The sequence below is a fragment of the Chiroxiphia lanceolata genome, chromosome 17, assembly GCF_009829145.1.
Source record: "Chiroxiphia lanceolata isolate bChiLan1 chromosome 17, bChiLan1.pri, whole genome shotgun sequence".
NCBI classification, from domain to species: domain Eukaryota; kingdom Metazoa; phylum Chordata; class Aves; order Passeriformes; family Pipridae; genus Chiroxiphia; species Chiroxiphia lanceolata.
The window spans coordinates 11308073-11332245 of record NC_045653.1 but is presented as its reverse complement, the minus strand read 5'-3'; the positions used below and the strand labels follow the sequence as shown (position 1 = coordinate 11332245).

At 54.9% G+C, this 24173-nt stretch overlaps 1 protein-coding gene across 4 annotated transcripts in view; it reads right to left on the bottom strand.

Annotated features, from left to right (window-relative positions):
• Positions 1–21125, bottom strand: part of ZNF512B (zinc finger protein 512B) — a 30078-nt gene extending 8953 nt beyond the window's left edge. The window contains exons 1-13 of one of the 4 annotated variants that reach the window (XM_032704581.1): positions 20988–21125; positions 16843–16965; positions 15761–15840; positions 14872–15000; positions 14349–14521; positions 13931–14184; positions 13115–13186; positions 11395–11529; positions 10066–10190; positions 7574–7666; positions 6628–6726; positions 5614–5904; positions 4849–5040 (exon numbers count right to left, since the gene is read on the bottom strand). In XM_032704581.1, coding sequence (XP_032560472.1) covers positions 4849–5040; positions 5614–5904; positions 6628–6726; positions 7574–7666; positions 10066–10190; positions 11395–11529; positions 13115–13186; positions 13931–14184; positions 14349–14521; positions 14872–15000; positions 15761–15840; positions 16843–16963 — 1764 coding nt within the window. In that variant the 5' untranslated portion in view covers positions 16964–16965; positions 20988–21125. Of the gene's footprint in view, positions 1–4848; positions 5041–5613; positions 5905–6627; positions 6727–7573; positions 7667–10065; positions 10191–11394; positions 11530–13114; positions 13193–13930; positions 14185–14348; positions 14522–14871; positions 15001–15760; positions 15841–16842; positions 20248–20987 lie in introns of those variants that run through there. The other 3 variants (XM_032704583.1, XM_032704579.1, XM_032704582.1) reach the window with 3 other exon arrangements.
• Between the last annotated feature and the right edge of the window lie 3048 nt (positions 21126–24173).

Genomic DNA, 24173 nt, shown 5'->3' with positions numbered 1-24173 from the left:
CGAGCCCCAGCGTGCTGCTATTCTGTCGTGCTTCGCGGCTGGGGGAGAGGCCAACAGAGCTCTTTGAAGCTCTGGGATGGTGCATCTACCAAGAGCTTGGTCCCCCACCCGGGGGAGGCAATGTCACCTCCAGGGGAGAACACAGGAGTCCCTTTCAGCCATTGATACTGAGAGCCAGGATGCCAAACGGCCTCCATAATTAAAACCCAATCAATCCCATGAATGAGCAAACATTAATGGTAACCGCACACAGCCCCAGCAACAACCTCTCCCTCCGCATGTCCCCGGGGAGGAGGCGAGGGGGGGATGTTCAGAGATGTGGACTCTGCTGCTCTGCTTTCCCACTCCAGAGAAAAATCCCTCCCCGCTCTCCTCCAACAGCCCTGCACAATAACATGCAAATCCCATGTCTTCTCGGGGCGCTGCGGTTCTGAGAATGTCAAAGTCATCTTTATGTCTCTATTAAGAGGGAGCCCCAGGCATGGAATATTTTATATTTTTTTTTCTTTTCCATTTATTTTCCTCAAACAGCCTGTAAGTGAAAATCTTCATGGCCAAATCATTAAACGACTACAACTGGTTTTGGCTGCAGCCCATCTCTTCTGAACAGTCGAAGGATGCTGGGCTGGGAAGGTTTGTTTTCTTTGACTGACGGTTTTATTTAATTAACTTTCATATTTCAATCCTCTCTGCTCCTTAGACAGCTCTCCCCTTCCCCAAAATATATCGCAGTAAATGAGAACCATGTGGGATGTCTCAGCCAAGGAGCGCCCCTGGAAGCCTCACCCAGGTCCCCAGCACGAGGCATGGCTCTCCCAGGGCCCCATGGAAGCTGTGGGTGATGCTGCCTTGGAGGTAAAGCCAAAATGCACCCAAGGGTGCTGGATGACAGCCAGGTCCCACAGGAGGGTCACAGCACGCCAGCGCTGCCGAGCAAGGGGAGGAAGGGCGGACTCGGCCCCGCAGCTGGAGCTGGGATCCGGTTTGGCCCACCAGTGACACGAGTCCGCAGGGCTCAGCCTGGCTCCCGCCCAGATCGCAGGGCCATTGTTTTGGGGGATAAACCCAAGCCAGCCTCTTCTGCTCCGGAATTTATCCTGGTTCCAGTATAAAACCTCAAGCCTGGAGATGACTTTTCCCCTTTAGCTTTACGACTGGCCCATGGCAGTTCTTCGCTCTGAACCCCTGGCACCCCACAGCATCCAGGCTCCATGGGGATGTGCAGCATCCACGGTTGCCCTCAGCCCTGTAACAGCACCACATCCTGAGCCCTGGCAAGGTGAATGGGGTGTTCTTGCATCCCACAGAGGAGCTCTGCATCCCTCTCTGTGCAGGATCGTGGCTGCCTGGGCTGCAGGAGCCCAACACCATCTCCAGCACCTTGAAGCAAGCAACGCCACCAGGAAGGCATCACACCATGAAACAATGGGATTTCCATGGCATTTTCTCCCCTCTTGCCCCTCAGGTGCCTCTTCCCTCTGCTTGAGGAGGTTGTTTCTCATCCCCCATCAGATCCCCAGAGCCCACCGTTGCCTGCCTATGCCACCAAGTTGGGTGTTCCCTGCAGCCTCTCACCTCTTCTGTGGCAGCCCCAAGGCTGCCCACGGGCAGCGAAGGCCAGAGGAAGGTCAGAGGGTCGGCAGTATCTTCACGGAGCTTCTGCAGAGGGGATTTTTCCCAGAAAAGCAGCAGGGGTGTGCCCTTCCCCATCTGACAAGCCCAGCAAGCGGCTGTTGTGAAACACCCCATCTGTTTCAGCTTATCCGGAGGCAAATAAAGATCGGAGCGAGAAAATAAGACTCCAGTGTATATTTAGAAATGCTGGATTTGGTTAGCGCAGACCGAAGGCAGCGCAGGGCCTGGGATCGAGCAGCAATCGTTTATTCTAATGCCATTGCTTTGGTGTGAAGGAATCCATTCTCCCGGGGAAAGGCGAACGCATCCCACCATGGGCCACCAACGGGATCCAGACCCAGCGTCCCTCTCCCCGGCTGGGACCAGCTGCCACGTGGCCACAGCACAGGGGCTGCAGTGGGGCTGTGCCTGCTGAGGGCTGCAAGCCTCTGTATCCCATCGGCTTGCTGAGGAGCTGTGCCTTCCCCTGGGAAAAAGTTCTGCTGCCTGGAGAAGGGATGGAGAGGAGGGGTGGCTTTCTTCATCAGCTTCCTTGGAATCCATGTTGACTGCTGGGACTGCTGGTGTGGAACTCAAAGAGTTCAGGGATGGAGCTGCATCGTTTGGGTGTATCCATCCACCACTGGTTACAGATCAGAGCTGGGACTCATCCATCCCTCAGGAATCCCGGAAATCCCCAGGGCTTGCTGACGAGGCAGGAGCAGCTGAAATCTGCTGCCAATCCCTGACATCCCACCTCTCCCCAGGTCCACAGAGGGGGTCTGCAGACCCAGCAGCATACTCCCAATGGCTGGGTAAGGCTCAGAGGGAAGAAGACGTGGTGGTGTGGCGGCTCTTCTGGGAATTCCACCATTTCCCATCAGTCCTGCCATGCTGGTCATGGTGAACCGGTGTTTTTCTTCCTGCTGCTCCAGTGGCTGTGGGCTGTCAGCTCCCTCGGGGACAGACACCACACACGCTCGGTGGGGCGGTGGCATGGGGACATGGCACAGGGCTGTCCTGCCAGCACAGCTGAAGGCTTCTGAGGGAAGGGCTGTTCGGGGCTGTAACAGGGTCAGACCGGGCACTTAGTGGCATGTTTGAGGCTCTCACAGCTGGGAGGTTTTCTCCACGCCCTGAACTGAAGCAACTTGTAAACCTCAGAGGGGTCCTGAGCGACGTGAGACGGCTCAGCAGAGCAACACAGAGAGTGCTGAAGTCAGCAAGTTCCCACCAGCCTCCCCAGGCAGAACCTGCCTCCCACCTCCTTCCAGCACCGCTCGTCGAGAAAAAATGTCATAGACTGAGCAGATTATGGAGTGTTGTCAAGGGAACGTGACAGCCACTGCAAGACGTACCCACAGGCACACACACAGCTACGTACGTATTCACCCACTGCACCGATTTCCTCCAAAATCCACGGAGGATTTCATGCAGGGCCTGAGGTCCCGATCCTTGTTTTGCCACCTGGGAGCTGATCCAATTCCCCCCTTGCCCATCCTCAATGCAAAACTGCTTCTGCCAACCTCACAGCAATTCCTTGCTTTTTAGCACCAAGATGGGGCTCAGTTAAACTCAAACAATTAGACTCTGAACACAAGAGATGTCTCATAAAAAAACCCCACCAGCATTTCATGGAGCAATTACAGCAGTGCTGAGACCTTTACGATGCCTTTGTATGTCAGCCTGAACATGTGTCCCTTGTCCAGGCCTGGGGTCCTGGCTGCTCCTTCAACTCAAACAGAAAACATCCAAAGTCATGAGTAAGGGAAGCAATTCCAAAAGGAAAGAGAGGAACATAAGAGCTGAGGCTGGAGGGGGGAGAAGAGAGCAGCACACCTCTCCTCATGCAGTATTTGAAATGAAACAGCTACTTTGGGCTTGATTTTTTTATGTTATAAACGCATTGCAGCTGAAGTCATCTGGAAACTAACAATGGCAACACCAAGCAGTGGGGAAATAAAAACTTTGCAACCAGTTCTGGCCCTAGAACCCCCAGCTCTGCTCTGTGGCAGCATTGTGGCTGGATCCCCTTCTGTGCCAGTGCCTCACCAGGATGCCAAGGTGGGTAAAGAAGCTGCTGGTTTGTTTCTGTGCTGGTTTTCCAGCTGCCTGCCACGTGCAGACTGGGATCTGAGCCGGGCTGAGCTCCTCCGGGTCTCTGCAGGACTACGCTCTCCTGATGCCCTCTGATCCTCACTCCCATCTTTGCAATGTGCCCAATATTCTGCCCAGCGTGAATTTTGGAGCTCTGGACAAGAGATACCCAACTGTTCAGAGCAAGGAATAGACCTGGCACCCAACTGCAGAGTTGCCTGCTCAGGAAACAGGCTGCAGCTCAAGCAGAGGCTTGCAGGATGGCTTTGCATTGATTTCTGGCAGACGAAAATACTCTGATTCCCTCTCCTTTTTCCTCTTTTACACTGAAAAGGCTTACGATTTTCTGCTGCTTCATTTCTTTCACAGTCCAGAAGGAGTGCACCTGGAGGGAATTTCAGCTTTGGGATGCTCCCAGGAATAATCACTTCTTCCCATAGCCACGAGGGAGGTTTGGTTTAACCAATGCCTACACAAAGCTCAAACCTCCTGGAGCCCCATGTAGACCCCACAGCACCGGGCCATGAGTGCATCACTGCTGGAGCCCGCAGGGCTCAGCTCTGCCTCCACTCTCCACCTTCCTCTGCTCGCAGCAGCCCTGCTCTGGGATGCTGCAGGCCCTTTACCTCCAGGAAAGCATATCCCAGAAGTTAAGGAAGAGAAATGAAGGGAGGGAATTCTGCCTGGAGCATCTTTGCTCTCTGACAGTGTAAGAGAGATCATTTCAGGTTCGATCTCTGCTCTCTTCACATGCTCCTCTTGGCTGCCAGCACGGACCAGAACTGACCCTGCTCCACAAACAACATCCTCTGGGCTGGACTCCCCAAAGCACCACCCTTTGCTCCATTCCACCCAGTGGGAAAGGGCAAAGCTGTCTGCAGCTGGGAGCCTCCAGACCACAGGGGCTCAGTCTGTGCTGGGTGGGCTCTTCAGCAATAAATCTGCCATCACAGCTAATTAATTTAAGGCACAGCAAGGGAGACGTGAGCCCTCAGCCATCTGGGGCCAGGCAATCATCCTGGGATCTCTGTGTACAGCTGGGGCCAGGCAATCATCCCGGGATCTCCACGTGCAGCTGGGGCCAGGCTAGCGTCCCGGGATCTCCATGTACAAACAAAAGGACTAAAGGTTGCTCACCCGCTTCGTTTCAGGCACCAGGTCATCCTTCATCCTCCGCTTGGTCCAATCCCTGGCGAGCTCATCCTCTGCTATCTCCTGGAGGTGAAACACGGCCACTTGGGCCGATGTCCGGCGGATGCGGCCGCTCGGGGTCCTCTCGAAATCTTCTATGGGAGCAGGCTCCTGCTTCACCTCTGGCTCCTCCGGAGGCTGCAAAAGAGACAGAGTTAGGAAGGGCATGACAAGAGAAAAGGTGAGCTCTCCAGCCCCGGGATGGGGATGCTGGGATTTGGGCTGTGCGTTTCCAGACCTGCTTTGCACCAGAGCACTGGAATGAAGGGAGCACCCACCCCCTCAGCCCAGCAGCCAGCCAGGAGGCAGACCGACTGTGTCCCGCGTGTGTAAATGTCTCCAGTTATTAGAGTTAGGGAGTGATTAGCATTGGATGCACTGTCAGGAGGGATCAACAGAACAGAAAGGGATGCTCCCCAGGGACAGATCCTGCCACCCCAGCGCTGGCAAGCAGCTGGTGCTTGTGAGGGAGTGGCCTGAGCTCTGTTTTTTTTCCCTGCAGAGCACGAACGCAGGGTGGGCTGGAGCACAGCCCAGTGGGCACTGGGGAAAGGGAATACTGACGATTGCTCCGCTCCTGTAAACACAGCATCCTGCCTTTTTGGAGGGGCAGAGGGACCTCCAGCCTGTTCCCCCCAACACCACAGGGTACAACACACATGTGTGGTGATGTGAGGGAGAAAACAACATCAGCCCGACGTCTGCACCTGCCTTGCCCGGCCCGGCCCTGCCCGGCTCTGTCCTGCCCACGGGCTCCACAGCAGCTCTGCAGTCCCCCCCAGGGGGAGGTGGCCCGGCTCCTCGGGCTGCGGAAGCATCCGGGGGGCTCACCGAGGCCGTGTGTTCTGACCGCACATGGTAGTCGTGGCCAGCCTTGGATTTGTACTTCTTGCTGCAGTGTGGACAGCTGAAAACAGGCTTGTCGGCCTCGGTGAGCTGCTTCCCACACCGTTTCTGGTGGTACTGGTAACCCATCAGGCTGGAGAAGTTGGCCACGCAGCCCTACGGAGATGGGGGGAAGGGAAAGGTTAAGGAGGTCTGGGGCTTCACGTGCCCATTTCCGAAAGGTTGGGATGCTGTTGCTCCAGGAAGGAATATTCCTGAGGAGCCCACTCCACAGAGCAGATTCACCAACCTGTCCCATCCGAGTGACGGGGGATTTGACAATCCCCAAAGAGACACACAACAGTGCCCTGGAGGGACAGGGGAAGCAGCCTCTGCCCCGGCACTCCCTGCCCCCACCACATGGACAGAGTACCACATGGACAGACACACGGTGAGCAGCGGGAGGGGAAGGCACTGGGGAGGCACTGCCTGCACGGAGAGCAAAGCATCCACAGGACAAACCTCTGCCACACACCCCCCTTACCTGTTCGTGACTTGTCTACAACCGGCTTGGCATTGTTTTGGTGTGGTTTGCTTTGGTTTTATGCTGTGCCCGGGACAGTGCCGGCTGTGCCCCTTCCTGACTTCAGGAGGCAGAACATGCCCTCCAGTGCTCCTCAGCCTGCCCTGTGCCCACCCTCCTCCTGCCAGGCTGGCCTGTCACCAGAGCACACAGAGCCAGGGGGATGGGGACTGGGATGGCTAAGGTGGAAACGTCGAGCGCGTGCCAAGGGATGCCTGGAGAGCGCATGTCCCTCTGGAGAACGCCATGTCCCCCTCTGCACGGGACTCACTCCTTCCACCTTCTCATAGAACGAGAAACAGGAATCTTTCTCGTACCTCATTGGGGCATTTCAGTTTTCCCATCTGCTTTAGCACTTTCCTCAGCCTTTCCCGCTCTTCCTGTTCACCAAGTCCAGCGGTTTCCACAGGAACAGGCTGGAAACAAGGAAGTAACAAGCAACAGAGTCAACCATTTACTCATGTCCTCTGTGCCAGGAGTGGGTAGTAAACCCCTGCATCTCAGGAGCTGCCCTGGGCCGGAGGGAACCTCTCCTTAGGAGCTGGATCTCCCACTGCTTTGCTGTTATATGGTGGATCTGCTCCTGCTTTTCCTGTGTTTACACCCAAAGGGTCAGCTGAGAAACCCAGAAGCAGTTCCTGCATGGAGGATTCACCAGCCAAACTGAAGAGCAGGAGATTAAGGCACAGGTAAAAGACAAGTCACAACTGGTAAGCATGGGACATGTAAATATGTGGTTATGCCTTGCCCTGGTATCCCGGAGGTGCACACGATCAGATTTTTAGAACAGCATCTAAACTGATGACTGTAAAATTTTATTCATGATAAATTTTGTGGCTGCTTCTTCCATGCATGGTGGAGAGCTAGAGACCAGATTTTGAGATTCGTGCAAGGCAGAACCCATCAGTCCCAGATTTGTGGGCACGGTTTTGGAGGCAGAGCTTTGCCACTCAAAATCCGCCTCACCGTACTCACCAAATCTTCCCCCATGCTGGGATCTGAAATCCTGTTTTATTTTTTCAGTCTTCTGCTTTACTTATCAAGATCAACATGAGCCTAACTCGCTACCAGGGAAGGGAAAGCTTTGCTTGGCAGGGAAGGGGGAAGGCCGCTGTCTGGGCTGAGCAGTGTGTGAAATGCTGCAAAGATGGTGCTGTGATGCCTCCTTTACAAAGATCATGGAAATAGGACTGCCAATGGCTTCATCTTCTGCATCTGTAGGGAGAAACAAGGCACGAGACAAGCACAGCCCACCTCCCTTACCTTGCTGACGTGTTCAGCCATGGTGTGGTAATTCAGCCCAGCTTTAGACTTGAACTGTTTTTTGCAGTGCTGACACTTCAAGGCATCCTGCAGCTGAAAGAATTAAAGACAAGTCACCAGGGAGGCCACAGCCCACCCTTCATCCTTCCAAGTGCTGCTGCTGCCTGTGAATAACCCTGTGGGTGGCTGTTGCTGCAGCAGTACCCAGTGGTGGGACCCAGCAGCCAACGCAGCCTCCCCATCCCTTCCTGCAGGTCCAAGCTTTCTCTCTGTTGTCCTGCATATTGTTATCAAACCCATATGCCCCAATTTTTGGAAAACATTCCACTTTGGATGTAGATTTAAAGCCTCGCTGGCTGGAAACATCTGGACCTGGTGTCTTGGTCTTCCTGTTAAAGGGTTAGGAAAGAGAAGAAGCTTTGATCTACCAATATGTCAGCGGACTGTGCTCTGCAGCCCTGTTAACTAAGACAGATGCTGGTGTGCAGTGCACTTTCTGGGTGCCTGGGCTGCATGAAATGAGGGACATAATCTGAGCAGAATCCTTCCTACCTCATACTGCTCTGCTGTTTGACCCAACTTGGCCTCTTGAGTGCCTGGGGAGATGCATTATCTGCACACCCCGAGCTACAAGGGGCACTTGCAGACTGCATGAACAGATCTTGACTTTTGCTGGGGCAGGGACCAGAATTTACTGACTGAGGAGGCGAATGACAGGGAGCCAGTGTCTGGATGGCATTCCTGCTTCTCCCGCCTGGTGCTTCACCTTCACCACTTCCCCTTCAATCAAGCCTGCACTGAAAGCTGAAGAGAGAATGAAGATAGAGCTGCAAATCCCTCCTAATCCTGGAGCTCTGGGGAAATGAAGAATAAACTCACTGTAGCCAGCTGGGAGTGACTCACTGGTACCTGTGCTCCCAGCAGTCAATCTTGTTCCAGACCCAAGCACTTGATCCTAACAAGGTAGACACTAACAGCTCCTTGATCCATCAGATGGCAATGACAGTCAATTTGGGGTTTACTCTTTTGGTCAACAATTTAGCACATGCCATATCCACATTCCAACAAGTCCTCCCACCTAGGACACCAGGAGAATATACCTGCCCTTGTTTCCTTCAGGCCCAAGCACGTTGCAACCCTCCTCACCCTTTATTTCCTTTCCAAAACCAAAGGAAACAGGTGGACACTGCTTGGTGACAAGCAACAAACGAAGAAACCAATTTTCATTTTTTATAAGAGTTTTGGGATCCTGCACATCCTTTCCCCATTACCAGTCATTAAAGCAGAGAGCAAGCCCAGAGGATGCCTGCACTCCAGGGTGGCTTCTGATGGGGATCACATGTGCCTGTAGCAGTGTGGCCTCACTAAGGACACGCCACAGGTTCATTTCAGGGATGGAATGCTTCAAGCTGGACCTGTGGTTACACACCTGAAGCTTGGGGACTGTCCTGCCTGGGCTGGGATTCTGAGAGCATCCCAGCTGCCTGAGCAGCACAGCCAGCCCCAGAAAGGACTGTCCCTCCCAGGAGGGTGACAGAACACTCCCTCCAAGGGCTGGAGCCCTGATTCCTTGGCTGAACACCCACTGGTCTATTTGCAGGGAAGACACCACTGACTGCTCCAGCAGTCATGCTCGGCAGGTCATCCAGCCATGCATCCCACATGGAGCCAACTTGGCTTGGGAGATGCTCCACAGGGCAGGAGATGTGACCAGCGACAGTCAAGATCCCCACTCTGCTGAGGCCAGGAGCGTATCAGAACAGGCAGGATTCTGCCCAGCATCGCTCTAGTGCAGGGTTTGAAAGGGAGAGCAGCCTCCCACTGCTATATAAATAGTGAAGCAAAGGCTGGGGAAGCATTTACAGAAAATGAATGTGGAATCAAAGCCCAGCCATATATTTTCAAAGCAGGAGGCATCGATCCCACGTTGGCTTTCTGTGGCGACGGCTCTGCACCGCACCAGGTGACAGATGAAGACGTAATCCTGCGCTCTGATTGATGGTGGTGTGGCAGAGACACAATTTTTCACTGTATCATTACTGAACTCCTGCATCCTGACAGCCTGCCTGAGCACATCCAGGCTCAGAGTCTCCCCGAGACGTGCTCTCATGGAACCACAATTTATCTGGCCTGCACAGCACACAGTGAAACCCCACACCCAGAGCTCTGGAGGAGGCCAGATTAGAGACAATCCCAACAATCCCTCCAGCCTTAAAACTATTTGTTTAGCTACTAGAAATACCTAACTCTGCTAGAGACACTGGGGCCAGGGGCCCAGACCACAGAAGGATTCAGGATTGCTGAGAATCAGTGTCCAAATCCCTCTGAATTGATGCAAGGCAGCCAGCAATCTGAACTTGACCAGCAAGTGTTCTATCAAACACAGCCCTGAACTGGTTTTAGGAGCAGCAATGCACATTTATGAGTGGCACATGTACACATCCGTTCCTCTCCAAAATCCATGTGTTTGATTGAATAAAGCAAGGCCTTACTTTCTGGCAGACATCCATGTGCTTTTTGAGCCCCACGATAGTTTTCCTGGTTATAACACTGCAGGTTGGACAGGAGACTTCCCCCTTCTCGCTGATCTCCCGCTGCCACTGGTCCTCTGGGTTTGCTGGAAAGGGAGAGGAGAGAGGTGTAACACTGGCTGGGCAGAGGACTGCCCTGTCTAAGCCTTGATTTGGTAAGCTGAAAAGCTCTCCCTGCCCCACACTCCTGCAGTTGCCTCAGCAAACTGGGTCACTGGGTGACTTCACATGGAGTTACCAGACCTGCTGACCTGGGAAAAAGAGGTTCACCTTTCCAACCCTGCTGGTATCCTGCACACTGGGAGTTAAAAAAGGATAATGCCCCTGGCCACCTGATCTTGCCCTGCTTGCAATAACTTCCCCCTGCCAAATGAAACAATTAGCGGGAGCAAAACAAAGGTGAGCGTCTCGGCTCCATCCGGACGTGTGCCTGGAAAACTTCCCTGGCAATCCTCTTCCCGGCAGACACGGAGGTAGCTAGGGGACTGCTGGCTTCCAGGCATCTGTTTATTTGAATGACTGTGGCCAGCTTAAAAAAAGCTTAAAATAAGAGATTCATGAGGCCAAAACCTGTTCCCAGGTCCAGAGTTCACGTTGCGTTCTCAGCAGAACAGCGCTGGGCTTCCAGCACGGGAAGCCTGGGCTGAATAAAATCCACCAAGTCTGTTTATTTGGATGCTCTTGCACGGCTGTGAGATCAGAGAGTCGTTTATTTGAATTTGAAAGCAGTGTAAGGCACTGCAGCTGTGTTTATCTTGCACATCCCGCGTTCCTCCTGCTGTCAGAGCTCCCAGGGAAAGCAAGCAACCTGTGCCTGGGATGTAGGCTGCATCTCGAAGAAGGAGCAATCATTCCTAGAGTTATGCACTGGTGTCATTCATGGGGATGATGTTAGAAAAATGCCATCATCCCACATGCTGACCCAAACTGTGGTCACAGTGCAGCCAGCTGGAACTTGGCTCTCAACTCCCAGCACTTCCATCGCACTGACCTGGCAGCAAAGCGAAGGTAAGGTGCCCCTCAGGATGTAAACTGTGCCTGCATTAACATTTTAGGAGTAGTGGTCATTCCCACATCTGTGCTGTGCTTCAAAAGTGTGCTCCTACTTCTGATTTTGTGCTGCTTCTCCTGGCAAACCTGCTAGAAAACTGGCCCAGCAAACAACCCGCTGGGCCAGGAGGGGTGCAGGGACCATGAGCTGCAGGTGAAGGTGGGGACTGAGCAGAGCACATGAAAGCAGCTAAGCTGCATACAAAGCTGCTGCCTGTGCTTTGCACCCTCCAGCCTCACCTGCTGGTAGGTGCACAGCAGTTTCCTTCTTCACAGCAACTCCTGGAGATTTCTTTTTCAGCTCCTCCATACCGGTGTTTCCCTCCAACTTCTTGGCTCGATGGGCTTTTGCCTTGTCCTCTGCTTTGACAAGACCTGTAGAGAAAGAGGATGCTTTTTCAGTACTTGCTTTAATACCTTCAGAGAAACTTGCATTTAGCAGGTAAAAAACCTCTGCCTCTAACCCAGGGACACTGAGTTGGCTGTAGGTCTGCCAAGGCTGCATGGTCAGGTCCATAATTATGACAAGCAATATCCTCACAGATCGTGGTGTTTTATAAATAGCATCATTTCCCCCAACCCAGTCAGTTTATGAATTATGGAAACACCATGGCAAAGTGAGGTAGGAGGCCTCTAGCCAGGCAGACAGGTCAGGGAGGAGGGAATAGGGTGTTTTGCAAGTAACTAAGGGGGGAACTAGAACAGCAAATTCAGGATATAAAAGTGATGTTCCTGCTGATGCTCCTGCACTGGAAAAGCTGTTTAACTCCCCTGGATCCACCCCCCCCCCCCAAATCCATGTGCAGTGCAGCCCTGTGCCTGCGCTTCCACAGAAGGTGCTGGAGGCAACGTGGCGAGGGCCAGGGTCAGATCCACACTTGCCCCACGAGGGTCCACGTCCTCCTGAAAACCGAGGGTCTGAATGGAGACAGCACCCCATGATGGGCTGGGGCACCCTTGTCTTTGGGGAGTGACTGTCACATCTAACATGGGAGACACAGGCAAACACATGCCCCTTCTTCACTCTCCACCTGAGGCAGCAGGTCATGGAGGTACCTTGTTCTCCAGGAACCCACCGCAGACGTTTCAATCTATGGCAGTGCCTCTGCGGGGAAGTTAAGGGAAACAAGCCCAGACTTCCCAGGAGCCAGGGGAAAGGAAATCACAGAGACCACATCCAGCCTGCTCGTCGGTGTTTAATTCCTTCAAAGCCATTAGTGCCTCTCCCCCGAGTGCCTCGTACTGGAAGGTGCTGCCTCCCACAGTGCCTGGAAATCCGCTTTTTATTTCCCCGACTGAATGTATTTCATAGCCAGACTAAATCCAGTTGCTCTCGTACCAGGGATGCTCCAGGATTTCCCCCTCCTTCCCAGCCCCGTTGGAGCATGACCACCGTCCCACTTGCTCTTGTTTTGTCAGGCTGCAGCAGCAAATTCCTGAGCTCCCTCTCAGAAAACATCCCGGTAACACACGTCTCTTCTCCCTTGGATTCATTCCCGTCAATGTGGGCGACCAGCAGTGGGGATGGTGTCGGAGGGGTGGGTGCGTCACCAGCCTTTCTACGCAGCAGAAATCCTTCCCGATGCCACTGGAAACACTGCGACATCCCAGGATGGTGGGACGATGATGAAACGATGTTTCTCATATCTGGCTTGCGTCAGCAGCTCGTTACTCTTGTGTTACAGCTGAACATTCCTGGATCCTTTCCTCTCTCTTGCCTCATTTCCCAGCGCCAGTCTCCGGAACAGAGCAGACAGGGTTGTTATCAGTCCCAGCTCTGCTGTTGCCTTCCACTCTCTTTATGACACTCTTATGGTAGAAAGCACCAGCTCTCCCAGTGTGATATCCTTGGGCTCCGTCTGGCTCCACCACAGGGAGGGTTCTTGGAGAAGGGGCTTCCCCGCAATGCCCCAGGGAGAAGGTACAACCCTACAGCTGACCAGAGTTGTCCCTGTATTACCTTTCAGTCCAAATGTCCCCGAGATGGACGGCTGCTCCCCCGTAAACTTCTTAGGAGTTTTCTGTTTCCTTCCTGACTCAAAAGAGAGAAGCAGAGAGAGAGATTTGGTCAAATACCTGTACTGCCAGGGGGATTCATCAGTCCTGGGGCATGGAGTGAGCACACACTCTGTGTCAGGAGTGGATCAGGATGAAGCACCCACCCACCAAACACCAACAGGCTGCTGCTTCCCACACCCCAAAACCAGGATAACCGTGTTATTTAGGGTTAGTTCAATGAGTGGTGGCTCTGTCTAGTGCTGAAAGCCACACAGTTTCCACACCTCAGCAGTCACAGTGGCTGTGGTGGTTTGCTTTGGTGCTGCAAGCACTGGAACCCCATGCCGTGATGGGGACAACCATGGCCCTGTCTGCCAGCTCTGCAGTGGCCATGGACAGAGTGAGCTTCCTCACACTGTTCCAATCCTTCAAGGAAAATGGGTTTATCAGAACCATCCTGCTTTAACCTGCCACACTCAGTGAAGACAGACAGGTTGACATGGCAGCTTGCTATGTGGCCAGGAATCCAATCCATTTCCAGTCTCACAGTTCCTATAGGAATAATCGCTACCACAGCTACAACCAGGTTTCAACTCCTAGTAAAACTGCAGGAAACTGGGGCTGAGGTGAGGGGAAACTATCAGGATGTTAAATCAAGACTTGGATCTCTCTTGGATTCAGAGAGGCACTTGCAGCAGTGTTGGCAGGAGCAGAGCCCCTTCCTGTGGGACACTTCTTTGGGCTCCTGAGCCAGCGTAGCCCCGGGCTCTAATCTTACTGTGCTTCATCCTCTCGGGGTCTTCCTCCTGCAGCGAGGCCTGGCTGCCCCGCTGCTGCCCGGTGTCCTTCCCGCTCGAGGACTTGGCCGTGGGGGTGGCGGCCGCCATCGCCTCGGCCGCCGCGATCTGGAACTCCTTGCTCTCCCGGCTCTCCGCCAGGCACTCGCCATTCTCCGTGTGCTCCTGGGCCACAGCTTTTTCCGTCTTTGGCTGTTTGGGATGGATGGTGGGGCAAGCTGAACTCTCAGCAGCTCTAGGGCAAAGCACAGAGGGTTTGTTTAAAGAGGGGTTTTTAGACAAGTGTCCTGACACCTCTCCCCCCTCGCCAGCCCAGGTCATAGGAACGGAGGCAGGCATGTTCCCCTTCTCCCAGCCATCCCCACGCCACTGCCATGCAGCCCAGCCCCAGCCTGGCACCTTTTCTTTCCACTGCTCTTCCCAATGGCCTTGGGCACTTTGTTTTCTGCTTTGCTGGTTGGCACTGGCCGGTCCAAGTGATTCCAGAGCCGATGCTTTTCCAGCTGGGTTTTGGAGGTGAAGGCAGCTTCACAGTACGAGCACGAGTAGGTCAGCTTCTCTGAGATCGCACCCTGCGCGGAGCAGGGAGAGGCAGGTGAGCACGGATGTTAGACCATAAAAGAGACAGGCTTTTTCTGGCATGGGCACGAACACAAACCCTGTGTAATACCCTTCTGCCCCTCCAAACAGTTATCAAGGGTCCACAGTCCCCCTGGGCCAGACCTCACGCTGAGCTGCAGGGACCCCAGTCCTTCTTGTACATACCTCAAGAACTGCTCCTGGTCCATCTCTGCCCTCCCCATTTCCCCATTTTAACCTCACATTTCTCCTGGGTTTTAAGGCCTGAGAGGGGCTTTGGCCTGCAGATGGTAATGGAAGAGCTGGCCACTGGAAAGGACAGGCAGTTCTCCGGTCTGCTTACCCCTTGGCAGCGCTGATAGTGGTACTTCAAGCCATAAATGCTGGGGAACTCCAGCCAGCAGCCTGAATTGGGACATTTGACCCTGGAGTGGGCTTTGAATTCATCCTTCCACTGATTCATCAGGGGGAGCTGGGAACAGGAAAGACAAGAGACAGATGAGTTCAGAGCACTGTGTGCTCAGCTGTGTACCAGTGTAACCCAAGGGGGCCTGGAGGGCACATGGGACCTCTGACCATTCACATCCAATCCCTTCCCACAACACAGCCACAAAGCGGACCCAGGGGTGTGTTTCAGCGCAACGATGCTCCCAGTGAGAGGTGCTGGGATAGATGCTGCAGGCTCTACAGGCTAATGATTCCTCCCAGGGATTTACCTTGCTGTGCCTCCCAGAGCACACACACACTCCCTGCCAGGCTGGGGAATAAATCAGGCCTGAAGTTGCCCGGGTGATTTAATCACCCCACATTTCATCTAGTCCGTAAATCACCCCATGCCCGTGCTCTCATGACAAACTGCTCTGTGTGTTGTCCATGCTAACGGGCAGGAATTAAACTGCACAACCCTGCAGGGAATAAATCACCCCTTTGCCATGGCTGTTGGATCATTAGCCAAATCTGACATGGCTGTGACAGGATGTGGCTCATCTGGGCATGGCCCTGGGAAGGTGAGGCTAGAGGGAAGTACCATTCCCTAACCAGTGTTTTGGAGGATGCCTGCATGGAGGGGTTGAGGGGCCAAGATCTTGCTCAGCCCAAGACAAGGCTGCTCTGAAGATTAAACCACCGGGAAGGCAGGTTTAACCTCAGAGTGGGGCTGGCTGGAGCATGCAGTGCAGGGTAAGTCAGAGGGAGCAAAGCAGGGAGGGCACTGGGGTGGGGAGGAGTCTTACAGGGATGTCTTTCAGTGCCTGATTCTCGGCCTTGGGTCGTCCTTTCTTCCTGCCTTCAGTTTTGTCACTGGTCGCATTTTCTGCAAACAGACGGAGCACACATCACCAGCCGTGCTGGAGGAGCTGCTGTCCTGGCAATCCTGGTGCCCAGCCCCAGCTCCCTCAGCTCTGGGCTGCCACTCCCTGCCCTGGCAAGGATGGAGACTCCCCTTTGGAAGGGAAGGCCAGCTCCTCTGCAACTGAAGTGCTGATAAGATGTGGCGCAGGGAAAAACGCTCTCCTGAACACAGGCGCGTTCATGCTGCGGACAGCTGGAGTTCATTCTCCTTAGCAATAAATTATCCTCCTCTGCTAGTAATTATGGCTTCAATCCCCTCAAGGTAAGAGTGGCATCTGGGAAACATTTAGGGCACATGCATTTCCCCACAAGGCCACTGATTTTGGGAGCCTGGTCTGAGATACATCGCTGGGGTCCAACCCTCTCCTGCGGTGCAGGCACCCCTAGGTGTCTGGGGCTGCTGTTAGCAAGGTAAAGGCAGTGAGAGCCTCTTGCAGAGGGGATCTGCCCAGAATAAACAGACAGAAGAAAAAAAATCTCCTTGAGCCTGGAGATTCCTGGATAGAGAAATCAGCCATCCATCAGCGTGACAGCCCTTAGCGTGAGGGTCCCCCAGGGCTCATACGCTCGCAAGCCTCCATCCCGGGGGCCGCGACACGGGAGGCAGCAGATGGTCTGAACTCATTTAAGCCTTTCCATCCTTTGATGTAACACTTAGCTACCAACACGATAAATAGGCGGCGAGACACCCATCTCGTTAAGCCAGACACACGCCTCTCCGAAGGGAGAGACCACCTCCATCCCTCCTCTCCCGCTCCCAAGGATCAGCTCCCTGCAGATCCCAGGACCTGGGGCTTTTTTGGCCAGCACAGCTCTTGCTGGTGGGTTAAAGCGAGAAACAGAGACACCCCAAGACCCAGTGCATCCACACCCCCTTGTTTTGGCACCACTCCCCAACCCCTGCCACTGGGTTCATCCCCTCCGCCCCATCTGCCTCCACAGAAAGCACAAACCAGTTCCTTACCCAGCTTGGGCAGCTCTGCCGGTGGGTTTATCCTTGTCTCCGTCCTGCTTTCTTTGCTGGCAGCAGGTTTGTTAGAGCCTGCAGCTTTCCTTCCACCTTTGCAGGTATAGGAATCCGCCATCTCTGAAAGAAGCAGGGGAGGCGTTAAAATTCACTCCTCGGAGCCGGGAACAACACATGGTGAAAGCAAGGAGAGCTGCTGGGGAGGGAGGGAAACAAGCAAACTATCACGCAGCTTGAAGATTCCCACAAAGAGAAGAAACGGGACGTGCTTCTGAGTATTTGTTCTAGGGTCAAGGAACGCCACAGACATGGCTGGAAAGCTGCTTTCATTACAGCCTGGCTTCCCCTCCACGTACAACAGCAAAGACTTTATTAAAAATTATGGGCTGACTTTGCCAAGAGAAGTAGTGAATAAATGGCCTTCCCTCTTCGTTTATTTCTCTGCTTTCATTTGAGACACCAAAAGCAAAAAAAAAAAAATAGTGAGTTTTAATGAACAGATGTAGTGATAAATTTCCAATTTTCCTTATTAATGGGAAACCGTTATAAACTGAGAATTGTTAATGTTATCTGAATTTTCTGTATTAATAATTCAATTTGGCTTCTCTATAAATAATGAACATCAGGAATTATCGCAGAAGGCCCACTCTCGCTCCTGAAGGAAGCGGCAGCAAGACACCCCTCCGTTTGGTGGGGCCAGGAAGAAGCCCACAGAATGACTGCCTTTGTCTCTGGCTTCAAGTTCTGTCTTCCCTTCCCGACAGCACAAGTAAAGACATGTCAGAGGATGGGGGCTGCACCGGGAGATGCCACATAAGGATTTGGCGGAAAGAACTCCTCCACACCTTCACAATGAGAGCATCAGCTCCTTGGGAAGTGATTGCCCAGACCACTACAGCCTTGATACCCTGGCTGGGACGTGATGCTGATGCTCACCCACAGGCTTTTTCAAAACATGGATTTGAGTCGTCACTCCCAGTTCCTCCCACAAGATCATGTTCAGCGTCATTTAACTCAACAGAGTTGATTCCCAGAGCATCCAGACTCATTCCACCTGTTCTCATGCCCAGAGGAATAGGGGAGCATCTCCTGCATAGCCAGGCTGCCAGCCATGCCACCAAGTGGGACATGAGGGTCCAGCAGCTCTTTCTGAGGTGCCCCCAGGGACTTTCTGTGGGGGATCAGGGACTGCACATCGCACACATCCCACATGCTCTGAGAAGAGAACTGGCAAAAGCTCAGCTGGTGACACGTATGTGGTTGGTTGCATGGACACAAAGGTTAATCCGATCAAGTGAGAAATTCCAGCCTTGGCAACAGGTTCTGTGGCATTTGGTGCTGAACACGGGCATCGTTGATTCAGCTAATTTGGGCTCTTTCAGTGGGAGAGCTGGGAAGGAGCTGCAGCCTGACTGCCAGCGGCTCCTTCCTGGAGCAGGCAAAGAGAGGGTTCCCTGCAGCCCCTTCCCAAATCGTTGCTCCACTCCTACTAATGTGGGCACTGCTACTGTCCCCAGTTCTCCAGGGATAAATGTGCCAGCCCCCTTCCTTCCCATGCTGCCTCCTGGCACCTCTGAGCAATCCTTAATCAAGTTGCTCAGAGAAAACAGGGGAAAAAAAGAGACGCACAAAAGATCAGAGAACTGAAAGGTGAAGACAAGATCTCTGTCTTCAAAACAGGCAAAAACTGAGGGGAGACCTGTACGGCTGACACCTTTATGCATCCAGGGACACCTTTATCCTAGTGCCAAAATGCAGGGGGTGACAGAGCACAGAACTTCTGTGCCCACCTTGCTGGGCAGCTCAAGGTGACATGCAAGATGTGACAGGCAGGGCAGACCCTGCTGATAGCCCACCTCCTGCACCCCAAACACCCCGTGGCACCACACACCACTGAGCATCACACCAACACTCCGTTCCCAAAATGTCCAAAGTGCCCAGCTCAGCCCAGCTCCAGCAGCTGGACACTTCTCATTCCCCTTAAAACATCCATCCCCTCAAAGAGACCCTCTCTGCCCAGCTTAAGGGGTTCTGAATATTTTGGTTTTCCACATCAAATACTTCTTTGAATTTTTCCCCTTCTTGTTTTTTGATTAAATGAAAAATAAAAATCCTATAAACCATTTAGCAAGAGCCAAACTCTGCTCCCCGGCCACCGATACAACCCCAGGGATCACAGAGGAATTGTCCCAGAGCAAGAGAGCAAAAATCAGCAAAAGCCATTCTGGGGTTTTTTTGTAATATCAAACTTCTCACTCATTTTTGAGTAACACACACCGAAATGGGCAACAGCCCGTGCCCTTCCACGCTTTCCTTAAGGTTTTTCTCACCAAAAGTGAGAACCCTTTTGCTGGTAATGGGAAGAGAAGGTATTGGCACATCCTAGCCATTAGCAGGGCTGGGATATGGTGCGGGAAGGTTGGGACTGGTAGCATCTTACGAAGCCTCCAGCTCTTTTTAGGTAACTTTTTAGAAGTTTGTGGCAATATTTTTGAAGCATCTCAATCCAGCTCCACATAAAAAAACCTCTGTCAACACAGAAGCCAGCGCAGGATGAGTAGAGGTCAAGTTGGCACTGCTAGGAGCAAGGGTGAGGAGGAAACCCATGGCTGTGGGAAGGGGGAGTGAAGTCTGGGAACCAAAGGCACTGTTCCAAAGCCACCAGCAGCCGAGCCCGGCCGGCACGGCCATGAGCTTCTCTGTGGGATGTGACAAGGGACAGCCACATCCCAGCCAGTGGCAGTCCCAACAGGCTTTTTCCCACTGTGACAAATCCCTCCTGCAGAGCTGTCAGGCTTTGAGGGCTGGGCACAGCCTGAAAATTGGGCATAAAGCGGGAAAGCGGAAATAATTCCATGTAGAAATGCCTGCCTTCGGATCAGGCCCACAGGAGCATGCACGCAGCCAGAGATGGCTGCAATCCTCTCACAGTCCCACGACATCCTTATGGCTGCCAGGGGGAACGTCACCCACGAGTCCTGACCGCAAGTTCTCCGGCCGGGACTCCCGCCCCAGTCCCATCCCCACAGAGGCACTGGGCCATGCGCCAACCGCCTGGTCACCCATCGGTCCACTCCACTTATCATCAGTAATTTACCAACAGCTCCAGTGCAAGGAATGCCAAAAGACAAGGGAGCTGCTGCCCTGGCACAAGCCATGTGCCAGCAGAGATGCAATGAGGCCAGCACAGACAACGGATGCCAAAGGGCACTGCCATTCCTGTTGCTGTCAGAGGAGCTGTGCTCTCTCCCATGAACTCCAGGCAGAACTGGAGTCGCTGGGAAAAACTTCCAGGGAACAAAGACAAGGAAGCGGTGGGAGAGGCTTCCTAGGGAGGGAGAGGAATCACCCTTGCTGGAGGTTTCCCCGGGAGGGAAGCACGTGGCAGGTGAAGCCCTGCCAGCCGCTGCCTCCCTGGGCACTGCTGATGGCCGGGCAGCTCCGGAGGGACACGGTGCATCCCATCCCCATCACCTACTCCGACTGACACCCCGAGGCTCTCCAGGAGGGAATCGCCTCACCCGCAGCCGCCACTCCTGCCGCACATGGCTGTGACCAGGCACAGACGAGGCTTTTTGAGCATATAAAGTTTCTGTTCGAGGCACGTTATCCCATCCGTCTCCTCCGTGTTCCCGGGCACTGACACGAAGGGAAAAGAACCCGCACGTGCCTGGCAGACAATGAACCCTCGCCGTGCCTGGGGGGACCGGCGTGTCCCCTGTCCGGGGGTCAGTGGGCGTGAGGAGCTCTGCCCGGCGCCGCTGTCACCTCCGAGGCACGGGGAGCTCTGCCCGGTGCCGCTGTCACCTCCGGGGCGCGGGGAGCTCTGTCCTGTCACCTCCCGCCCCGGCCGAGCCACCCGCGTCCCCTCACAGCCCCTCCCCGCTGTCACGACTGCCCGGGCCTGTCACCCCCCGGGCCCGCGCCCCATCCCCGGGAGGCGGCCGGGGCTCCCCCGCGGGCCGGGCCCGGCGGGGCCGACACGGAGAGGGACGGGAGGGCCGGGCCCGGCCGGGCCGCGCTCCGGGAGGGGAAGAGAGAGCGGCAAAATGGCGACGCGGCGGCGGGCGGAGCGGAGCGGAGCGGGGCGCGGGGGGTCCCCGCCGCGGGGCCGGGCGGGCCGGGGGCCGCTCGGTGCTTACCTCGGCGGGCCGGGCCGCGGTGCGGGGCGCGCAGGGGCCGGCGCGCCCCCCGGCCGGCCAGGCGGTGCCGCCCGCCGCCCCCGGGCCGCCGTGCGGGGCTCCCGGCGCGCCCACACCCGCGGCGGCGCCGCGCTCCGCTGCCGCGCTCCCGCCCGCCCCTCGCCGCCGCCGCCGCCGCCGCGGCTCATGCGCGCTCCCCGCCCCGCCCGGCCCGGCCCGGCCCGCCCCGCGCCCCGCTCCGCCGCCGGCCCGCGCCGGCCTCGCCTGGCTCCGGCAGCGGCACCGGCAGCGGCACCGGCACCGGCACCGGCACCGGCAGAGGGAGGGCGGGACGGGGCAGCGCTCCCCGGGCCGCCCTGACCTGCGCAGGTGCGGGCGGACCCCGGTGCGGGCAGGGCAGCGCTGCGCTGCCCGTGCGGGATGCGGGCAGGGTACCGGCCTGCCATCCCCCGCTCCGGGGTGTCGCACCCTCCGAGGTGCAGGCAGTGAGTGTCCTGGCTGTCATCTCCCCATCCGGGGCGTCCTGCCTGATGTCCTGCCCTCCAGGTAGTAGGCGGGATACCCTGCCCGTTATCCTGTTCTTCAGGGTGCAGGCAGGGTGACCTGCCTGTTGTGCTGCTCAGCAAGGTGCCCCGCCCGTTATCCTGTCCTCCAGGACATCCTGCCCATCATCCTGCCTTCCAGGGGGCTGGCAATGCCCTGCCTGTCACCTTCCCCTCCAGGATGTCCTACCCATCGTCCTGCCCTCCGAGGTGCAGGGAGAGTGTTCTCACCACCCATCAATTCATCTAACCCTGGGGTGCTCCAGGTCCCTTGCAAAACCAACCCAGCCCCTGGGAATGATGCTGGGTGTGAGGCTGTCTCGATGCCCATGGGACACTCTGCCTTTCCCAGCTCCCAGGCTTGGGGTGTCGCCCCTGCAGAGCCAATGGCACACAGGTAGGTACCACAGGGCAGAGCCAGCTTCATTTACTAGCACTGGGAATACACAGCTGCACCAGGACCCAGCAATAGCCCAGAATGAGGGAAAAAACCACAAATTTTGCCAGGTGAGAGCAAAACCCAGAGCAAGCAGTGCTGCCAGGGCCACCCTGCTTGACATTGCCAGCGCATGGCTTCTGTGGTGCTGCCAGGAACTGGGAGGCCCTGTGGCACCATCGTGCAAACAAAAAAGCCCAACCCAAGTCGGGAGTTTCCCCGCGGTTTTCCCCTCTTTGTCTCCATTGCGGGGAAAGAGCTTAATTAATGTCTGCAGAGAGCAGGGAAAGCTTGCTGTAATTGCTAGGTATGATTATCGGTGGAGCGGAGGGTGCTCAGCGGGGTGGGAGGGACAGGCACAACCCACCTTCTTTGTATAAAATGAGGCATATCCGAGGCAGCTTCGCTTCCCAACCAGGGAGCTGCCTGCCCAGAAAGCTCAGCTGCCTGGGGGGGGGATTATTCCCCAGCTCTGTATGCCCACTGGGACCAGGCAGCACCTTCGAGGTCTTCTCCTCGCTGTGGACAGTGCCTATCACCCATCGCTTGTCTCTGCAGCCTCCTGACAGCTCCTCCAGACACACGAGTACAGAAGTGCCACCATATTCATTTTCTGCATCCATAAAGCACAATTTTGCATCACCAGGAATGGGATTGGGGTGAGGGGAGATGGGGGAGCCTGGCCACCCTGGGATTATGCAGGGGCAGGGAGGGTGGCTGGCCATGGGTTGGGTGAAGTAAGAAACTCTGAAATAATGCAATATGAAGGCACCCACTGTTGCTATTTTCAGGCTCTGCTAAGCAGAGGGGGCCAAGGAGTGGACTTGAAAAGAATGGCAAATGTTGAGCAGATGCTGAGGAGTGCTTTGTTTCACGTGCAGAGCTGTGCTGGGACAGGCAGGAGGAGGAGGAGGAAGAGCAGCAGGGGCAGCAGTGCTGCTTTCCTCCACGTTCTATCGGGAAACCATCACATCTCCTCTCGCATCATGGCTTTGTTGCAGAGGCGGGTTGTGGATGAGAGCTCACCTTCACAGGCCAGCACGGTGCTGTGGAGGGGGCCACACAGTGATTCCCCAGTGCTTTGGCCCCTGGGCCACCATTCCCACTGTTCCCACCACTCAAGGCAGGAGGAGGCCAAGGAGCAGCAGCCTGTCAGAGACTGTGGCTGTAAATGCTGTAGAAGGTGGTTGGCAGCAGGGATGAAGCAGTCCAAGCCATTAAGCATGTAAATTAAATTGATACAGACCCCAGGAAGAGGAGATAGGGGAACAAACAATTACACAGCCAGGATCAGCGAGGTGCTGCCATCCTACACACACTGCTGACATTGCTTCTCCAGCCTCGTGGTGGTGTTGAACAGATCTCCCTGGAGCTGCCCATGCCTGCTGGGATGCAGCCAGCACAATGACTCCCACCCTGACCCAGCAGCGATCTCAGGTACCCCTGACAAGGGTCAGTTCTGGCTGGTAAAGACACCTGGCCAAAAATGAGAAAAAACCACCCTCTTACAGGAAAGACAGGAAAAAAATCTGATTTTCTACATGCAGATCCTCACAGGATGTTGGGACCTGGAGGTAGAAATGTGCCCCTTGCCCAGAGTGAGACAGGCTGATGAGGTATTTACACTTTAAAAAGTAACTTTAAAGCACATATTAGAATCATAGAATCATGAAATGGTTAAGGTTGGAAGGGACCTTAAAGACCATCTAGTTCCACTCCCCCTGCCTTTGGCAGGGACATCCTCCACTATCCCAGGTTGCTCCAAGGTCCCTCCAACCAGGCCTTGAACACTTTCAGGGATGGGGCAGCCACAGCTTCTCTGGGCAACCTGTACCAGTGTGTGACCCACAGGCTGCAGCAGCACCTTTCAGACCCTTAACATTGTTACAATAACACAGATGCTGGGTTTACAGAGTATCTTCCACACTTCCCTGCTCTGGAGACCTCCCAAAAACTCCCACTAGCTGCTGTGCACGTGGGACTGTGCAGAGCCAGCAGCAGCATCTCCACAGTCCAGGTGGTGGGATGCTCAGTGCAAGGGACAGGGAGCACTGGGAGCCCAGACTTCAGCCCATGTCTGCTGAGAGACAGGTGAGGGAAAGGGAACAACCACAATGCCCAGATCTGGATGGGAGACTCGTCCAGCCTCCCCTCCAGCATTCCCTGTCTCCCAGGGCTTTATCCTGGGATAAAGGATCGCAGCCAGCT